The sequence below is a fragment of the Merops nubicus genome, unplaced genomic scaffold, assembly GCF_000691845.1.
Source record: "Merops nubicus isolate BGI_N331 unplaced genomic scaffold, ASM69184v1 scaffold21331, whole genome shotgun sequence".
NCBI classification, from domain to species: Eukaryota; Metazoa; Chordata; class Aves; order Coraciiformes; family Meropidae; genus Merops; species Merops nubicus.
In genome coordinates, this window is record NW_008587884.1 from 37,424 (window position 1) to 46,093 (window position 8,670).

General features: G+C 36.6%; 1 protein-coding gene across 1 annotated transcript in view; it reads right to left on the reverse strand.

Annotated features, from left to right (window-relative positions):
* Window positions 1-8,141, reverse strand: part of LOC103781385 (phosphorylase b kinase regulatory subunit beta-like) — an 18,491-nt gene extending 10,350 nt beyond the window's left edge. Inside the window, 7 exon segments of the mRNA XM_008949099.1 lie at window positions 1-97; window positions 1,410-1,500; window positions 3,230-3,287; window positions 5,918-5,999; window positions 6,806-6,968; window positions 7,057-7,118; window positions 8,106-8,141. The exon segment at window positions 1-97 is cut by the window's left edge and continues 2 nt beyond it. Of these exon segments, the coding sequence (XP_008947347.1) occupies window positions 1-97; window positions 1,410-1,500; window positions 3,230-3,287; window positions 5,918-5,999; window positions 6,806-6,968; window positions 7,057-7,118; window positions 8,106-8,141 (589 nt within the window).
* Between the last annotated feature and the right edge of the window lie 529 nt (window positions 8,142-8,670).

Here is an 8,670-nt window from a genome sequence, read left to right on the forward strand (position 1 = left end):
GTAAATTACTTTTTTCATAGATGATCTTCTTAATCTCTGCTGGGGACAAGGGATTAGAAATAACTTCTTCCTCTTGGCCAAAAGCTCCAAGTGTCACCTACAATACATTGAAAACAATTCAGGAGATATGGACAGGAATAAAAGCACCAAAGAAACAATTCAGAAATGAAACAAACTCTACTTTTCTTGTTAAAATTTTGCAATACAAAAATACAAGTATTTTTATGTCAATGACTGACACTTGTTAGTACTGTTAGTTGGATGCTACTGAAATAACAGTATTCACTCAAGACCGCAGTAAATATACAGAATATGTTTTTCCAAATGGAAATAAAAATACAAGACCACTGCTTTGCTTTCAAAAGTGGCTGTGTAACCATGACTGTACATTAAGCTTAGTCTTTCCTTCCTAACATTTCAGCTGTGGAGCTCACACAAAATTCAGAATTAAATTAATGGTTATGTTTTCTTATTTCTAATAGCATCCTAAAAGTTAAAGCCATCATTTTAAGAAAATATATTTCTGATACTGGACTGATGAACTAAAACCCCCAGATTTTGTTAAAATGCTGATACTCCTTTTAATCTGCTGTCAGTAAAAAAGAGCAATGCTAATATTTCTCCTACAATAAAGATCATTATTACGAAGTGATCAATGAAGGCAAGTGAGGTTAGAAAGCTGAAACCAGCTAGAAATCGTGCTGCATGCAGGTACAGCTTCCTCTATAGCTATGTAGTGCCAGAAGCACACAGCCAGACCTCAGCCTGGAGTAAGGCAAAGACAAATCTGTCAGCAGTGCATGTAGGTAAGTATACACATACACATATTTTAAAAAAAATATATGAAATTAAATTACTATTATTTAGAAACAGCCCTTCCTTAATTAAAATGAATGTCCTGGGAGGGGGAAGGAAAAAAAAAAAAAAAAGGCCTCCTTAGGAAATGAAGTAACACTGATGATTAAACTCAGTTTGGAACAGAAAACTGGATTTATGAAAGACTTTTTCCTCAGTTGCCACCCATCTGTGGTCTTGTGCTCAGTTACAGAGAGAGTGGCTACATTTTCATTAAGTCTTAAAAAGAAGCTTTATTACCTGACTCCATCTACTTTTGTGAAATGATAACATATATATAAAAACTAAGGAGTTATGTAACTCATGCCTCTTCCTTGAACTGTCTTTTCAGTATTGTTCTGCCATTAAATAGAAATAAATCCATTAGCCCACAAGTATGTAATACGCAAGTATTAAATATATCTTTATTTTTTCTGGACACTTTTTCAGTAAGGGTTTTTTAAGCCATTGGTTACTTCTAAAAGAAAGATCAGAGTCCTCCAAAATTTAAAAGCCCACTTATTTAATTTCTCTGTTATCATTCCTTAGTACATTTCTGAGAAGTGAAGACTTACCTGCTTGCCCTGAACTAAAACATTAGTAATAGATGGTGCAAGGCTGTCCACTAGTTTACCTAAGAGACTTGCTGCGAAGCGCACAACAGACCTGAGGGCAGAAAACAGAGCAATCCCACTACGTATCAGAAGCTAGTTTAATGAATTCATATGCAAGTTTGAAGTTTGCCACAGCAGAGATCTCAAAACTAACCCATTCATACCTTATTTATAAAGAGCAATTTGGAACAGATTTTATGTAATATTCTACGGATTTTCATTTTCCAGTCTAGATATAGGTTAATTGATCAAAAATAACTTTAGTTAGAACTCATTAAACTACCAGCTCCATAAAAAGCTTGTTGTACTTTTCTCAGCATCATCCTGAAAACAGACAAGAGAAGCCAGCTTGTCTTTTGTGACATTTTCATAATTTTGCAAGACAACTTTGGTAAATTTTTAGCCTCCATGAAGAGTCAGAAAAATTTTTCAAGAGAAAATACAACACGTAACACCGCCACTTTGTTTCCCGTGCTGAGGTAATATTTCACAGGGGTAGCGGAAAGAGACTTGTGTGAACTGCTAGCTTAAAAACTTGCTGTAGCGTCCAAGAAAAGTATTTTTTCATAAATCCAGTAGATGTTTAAAGAAATAAATACTTTCAATAATAATTTCCTGTCAAAACACAAACCTAACAGACCTGTATTTGAGCTTTTCTAGCACAGGCTTTGAGGCTAATAAGAATCGTTTATCTACAGAGATAATGAACAAGTTGTAATATCTATAGTGTTAGTAAAAAATTCAAACGGATTATGTTGATTCCTGTGAAAACTGCTATGCGCTTCCCAAGATCAAGAGCAAAGCATTTAAAAAATGCATTGGCTGAGACTAGCAAAATGCAAATAAGCAAAGAAATCTTAGAGAGCTCCATTTCAGACTTCTGAGCACTTTACCTGTTTCCCATGTACCAGTAAAGTAGTAATATGTGGGGCTATAGAAGAAGAAAATTTCTGCGCAAATGCAGCACTGTAGCGCAACACCAACCTATGTATATATGTGTGTGTCACGTGGCAATCATGGAAGAGAAATAAAAAACAGTTTACATATTTTGTTTCTAAAAAAAGTACTTTCCATTTTTACTGTTTACAAAAGAAAGAGCACCAAGGTGCTTTGGTTCTACCTTCTCATTGGCAAAGGCCCATTTAACTGCATGAACAGACTAAAATTAAAAAGAGGTTTTATATTTACAGACTCATCTGTTAGAGTGAGAGAACAGAATTCAGGGCAGGCTCAACTAATTTCTTCAATAAAAAGAAATTAAATTTCTGCTGAGCTTCAGGGCAAATAAATTAATAAACAATGTGTAAATACCAATGTACTTGCTGCAACCTTTCAAAGTTATTGTGACAAACTCAGGCTCAAAGCAAATTATGTGGGGGGAATGAACAAACTGTGTCAGTGTATCAATTGATTTATATTTGATCACCAGCCTTTCTACAGAAAGCTATTGATAATATTTTATCATGCTCTGTAAGAAATAAGAGTATTAGTATTCTTTTCTCATTATTTGAATTTAACAAGAACTGTACATTCACAATAGCATTCATAGCAAAACCAGCTGATTTTTATAATTTTAAAAAAACAGTAAGGAATGACATTTTTTTTTAAATTTTAAGCATTGCAGACCTGATATTCAGCTGCAATTTTTTAAGTAAAGATGTCCTCCTTTTTCTTCCCCTTTAAGCACATAAGTACCCAGCTTTACTGTCTATAAACGAAATAGGGGGACAAAAAAAAAAAAAAAGTGTAAACCAGAAGAAACATGATGTATGTGTACAAACCAGAGCTTTTTGCTGCCAGCTCGTCTGTAGATTCTTTCAATATGCTCAGCAACAGTACCTAAAAGCATTAAAAAAAACCCAACACAAACAAAATGATGCACAGATTTTAATAGTAATAAGGTACATTTAATGAGATCAGTTAATTCTGAATCGGCTTTAGTGAAACACTTGCCTATTGTGCTTAACATCTAAAATTCAGATGCAATCAAGTCCCCTGTCATCCAGCTGTACGTTGTTATACAAGAAGCCAAACCAGATTTCAGCTAAATCTGTTCATGCTATACACAGACCTATGATATCACCTCATCTTGTAATATATTGGGGAAAATCAGTCAACGTGCAAATCTGGCCCAAAAATGTACATCCCCATCATAAGGTACATCCTCAAGTTGCAGACTGTGTTTGGATGTGGGAGGTCGATACTCTACTGTTTTGCCCCTTTGTTGAGCTGAAATTTACACGAAGCAACAAGGAAGGAAGTCTTGTGCTCGATGGCCTAGTTCACTGATGTGGCGTTGTTTGGACAGAGTTTCTAATAGTTGATATCCAAGACATGGCTATTTTTCAACTTTGTGTTTGAACAACAGATCACTTTGATAATTATGTGGGACATGAAACTTCGATTTTGCAGGAAGCTGGGAGAGCGTGGAAATGAGGATCTTTCAGTGCTTTGTGGCTCTGCCCTGAGTAACCACAATAAGGTGCCCACAAAGATCCCCGAGTGACTGTGTGAGCTTGCGCTGGCCGTCAGGCGCGCGACAGCACTGCTCTTGGGAGGCTCATTATCACTGTTGCAATGTACAACAGGGACAGATACTTGACAGATATACAAAATGTTACATTATTGATTTACTACTCTCCTTCAAGCTGCTTTTCTGTGGGCCAAACCAAAAGGAACTTTTTATGAATATTATGAATTAAAGCAGCATTGTCTTGTATGGACATGACCTGAAAAAGAGGGCAGGAAATGTTAAAAGCACAGTTTTTAAGTCAACGTAGGTAGTCCAGGATTCAGAGAAGTCATGAAGTACATTAATCACTGTAATGACAACACAGATACCTTTATTTTGTTGATCATAGTGCATCAACTTTCTATACTAACATCTCCCATCGACTGTGCAGGGGTCAAGTGGGACCATTATGTTAAAGGTAAAAGCAGTGACAAACATTCCATTATTTAGACTTCATTTAGCTTCTACATGTTAAATACTCAGGTGGAATGGCAAGTGTTTTTCATGCCAGGCACTTACTGGTGAACAATGAGTTCATCTGTAACCACAGTAGCAGAAGTTGACTCACAAAATCATAGCCTGTGCCTGTAAGCTGGAACACCCAAAGTTCTTCAGCTTTTATTTTTAGATTTATGTTTTATTGATTGTGTGATTATTTAATGTCAGTCTCAGTAATCTCTAGTCGTAGGACAGGAAGATTTAGTCAGTGACTCGGACTGTTTAATGCAAGACACATACTACAAAGGTTATCATCATCTCCTCTTTCAGATGGGATGGCACAAGAAGGTCTATACAAGTTAACTCCAAACAGTCAGAGGCACAACACTACTTCTTTTTTTTTTTAACCTAAGTGGTTTCAAGGGAGATTTTATGTTCATCGTCATGATGTAACGGACACAAGTGATTACACTGGTTGGTTACAGAGGCTAGGAAGTCTGCCTCATGTTGTTTCTGGAGCAAAGGACTCAGGAAAGATACTGAGTCTTTCAAGCCTGACACCGGGACAGGTAACAGTGGGGAAAAAGCCTCCTGCAGAGGCTGCATGTCCCTGACACTCAGATTCCAACCATGACTTCGGATTCACACTGTATTTCAACAATGCACCATTTATCAGCCAAAGTTTTATTCCACTTACATGTTCTTCATTACATTTTTAATACAGTAATGTGTATATAACGTACATTTATGTCAAAATGACAACGTTCATCACAAGAACTAGCTGTCTTGTATCAAAATTATGAAGCAGAACTCTACAACATAAGGTTGCAAGTTACACTGCTTGGTGAATAACTAAGAGACTATTATTTGATCTTAACATTCCTCTTTTACTTATGAATCCTCATATATCTAAAGGCAGCTAATAAGCAGTCTTCGGGGGAAAAAAACCAAAAAAAAACCCCAAACCACCAAAACAAAACCAACCAAAAAACAAACAAACAAAACCAAAACACCACAAACCCACAACACAACACCAAACCTTTCAGCACAAAAGCCACAAACCTCAGTAGCCTCTTCTGAACTATTTCACATGAATATAAAGCCTATACTCTAATCGAAAGCTGTCATACAAAATCAGAGTAAGCTTCACAGCTATGCTGAATTAAATTCTATTTACATAAAAGTCAAATAAAAACTCAGTATTAAGCCTCACACATTTCAGGCTGTTACAGACACACAAACTTTGTGTTTAGTTTCAGTTATCTATACAAGGTCAAATCCCCTATTTTTTGTATCCATGTGGTCAAAATTACAACCAGATATAGCATCAGCCTACAATCTAAAAGAGCTCATATATTTAGCAACTCATTTCCCACCACACTATGAATTTGCATGTCCCATTTAATGCAGAAATAGCTTTAAATGGCAAAGAAAACTGCCTGCATGCACTGCCATTACTTATGTTCATTGCAACTGCTTCCTGAAATACTCAGAATAGTCAAATGAAAGAAACTCTTACCTTCCTTGGTGATGAAATTCGGTCCTTCCCTTTTAAGCAATATACTTGAGAGTAATGCTTGACTTGCTAGGCAATTGCAGTCCTTAAAAAAGACAGCAACAACATAACCACAAATAGCCTTCAGATTTTCAGTGAAGCAAAACCAGATGAGCTATTAAATATTTCAAATGAAACCAAAGGACATTTTTTTTCCATGAAAAAAAGGTCTACAAATTTTACGGGGACTCTGCAACTGTTTTGGACCCTGTATATGCTCTATCCTTGTCACTGCTGCTTGCAGAGGCTTCTCCATGGTTCAGAAGTTTAAGTTGTAATAATTTGGCCTCATAAATATTGCCTGATTTTCTGGTTTTTGGTCCTGTCATTTACAGCAGAGATGCTTGTAATGACATAGGGAACCAAGCAGAATACTTCATGTGTTCCTATCGAACATTGGATCTAGAAACACTCACTGGTAGTTTTCTTCCAGATATAGGAAGAATGCCAGACAGGAACTTTCCTCTGGCATCATGAAGGAGTTATCAGTCTGTCACAGTGAGTACCAGCTATCAAAGTCTTTTGAATTTTTATTTAGCAGTAAAATATTTGTTCATAAGACACATGACAAATGTATCCCCTTCTAGATAGTCAGTTTTTACCAGATGATTTGGGTAGCTGGGAGAAATGGAAGCCAAGAGTTACAGCATGAAGGCCCAGAAAGTTCTGTAATCGTAAGATAAAGTAGTGTCAAGAGGAAAATTCCTCTGTATATGATGAGGAACATCAGCCATTTTATGTCCCTAGCTATATTATTAACATTGAACCATGGCACTAATCATCATGATCTAAGTAGGCTGCTGTTAAAACTGACAATGAAATTACACTGTATCTTTACCAAGTTTTTCTTACATTAAGTTTCTGCAGGATCTCATATGTTGACTTGTTTTTCCAGTCATTAATATTTATATCCGGTTGCTGCTCAAGCTCAGAAGCATTTGGAGTGCTAGACTGTCTCTTGACTTTTGAATGTTTTGGAAGATCCAACTCCTCCAAACTCTTAAATACAGGAGCCCTGAAAAATAAGTATATAATTTATTCATAGTTCAGAAAATATTTTAATTATCAAATACTTTATCACTGTTATTTACACATAGCCTTACTCTTCTGTTTCAGCGATTCTTAGGAAGTCAAGCTGTTCAACAACTGCTCCAGATATTAATGTCTGAAATGAAACATTGAAAGAAATTAAAAAAGATGCAAGAACAAATTTAACAATATAGTTGTCTTTTGATCTCAATATGTTGCTTGTAGATTCCACTGAGAAAGTAGTTTCTTTATCTACAGTTCTGAATATCTTTACATTTCCAGAGTATTTTTCCTCTTTCTTAAGAACTTACTTAAGACAGCAGAATTCTCTCAGGTGTTGTTTGTTTGTTTGTTTTGGCATTCTACTGTTCTTTTGCCTGCAATACACAGCTTAATCAACCAGGCAATGTCCAGCCCCCCCTCCCCAAAAACAGGTCTGATGAAAACACACAAGGTGATGGATTTGCATTCCTCAGTCTCCTGCACGACACTTGTGATCTGGATCATAATACTCATTGTTTCAGGGGCCACTGAGGGAAGGGTAAAGGCTATGTCCTGGTTCCGTGTAAAAAGGGGTTCAGGGCAGGACCCACACGGAACAGAACTATGTACTCGCCTCTCCCCCCCTCAAGAGAGAGAGAGACACTTTGGAAAAAATTATGAAGTATGTTGTTTAACAAGGAACAGAAAACAAAAAAGGGAGGTAAGGAAAATAATATATACAAAGATTAGGGGAAAAATACAAAAAATAAAATATACAAAACCCTCAGAAATGGTTCCAAGGTCCCACGGAGTGAAAGGACAACTTCCCTCTCTGAGCTGCAGGATAGGAGCGAAATTAGCACCCACTTCCTGCCTCTTATCAGAGTGTGTGTGGGAAGGGGAGGGAATACAATGGTTCACCCCCACCCGGGGTCCTCCCAGGTGTTGGAAGGTCACGCCCCCATTCCAAGCCTCAAACCACAACAGGCTAGTATTTCTGTCAGTCTCAGTGATGTGACAGGAAAACGCAAGGTAACAGCATTTCCTGCTCTATAGTCATTCCTTCATCCACACATACCTGCCTAAGTCTACAGATCAAATTTGCAGCTTACAAATACTTCCATCTCAGAATGTTACATACCTGAAATTCAACACTGCATTTATCTGATGTAGTCATGACAATTCATTCACTCTACATTTATATGACTTTCCCATTTATATACTGCCAGGGGAAACATATTGTACTACAGCATTTTTCAGACCACTTTTTCATGATTCTCATTAGCTACATAAATCTGAGTGTGTACTTTTGAATTCTGTTTTCATTGTACATAAGTTGCAGTAAAAGATTGATGTTACACTGTGAGATGACAGAATATAAAGAAACCCTGCTTTGCTTTTATTGCTAGGTCATTCATTCTTCCATATCTGCTTGAACGTATGACAACAACGAAGATGGAAATCAGAAAAGAGCTACAAGTCTTTTAAGCATACATATTTTTAAGTGAGATTACATACTGTATATTTTATAAGAAAAAAGAGCATTCACCCCATTAGAGTCACATTCTATCTCTAGATATGTTTATACATGCGTATCCAATATATGTATATATTCATACGTATTTTGTTGGAACAGGAGAAGACAATACCACAAATTAGACATGTCCCTTGTCTGAAATCCTGCCCCATAAAGAAACAAGGCTCTT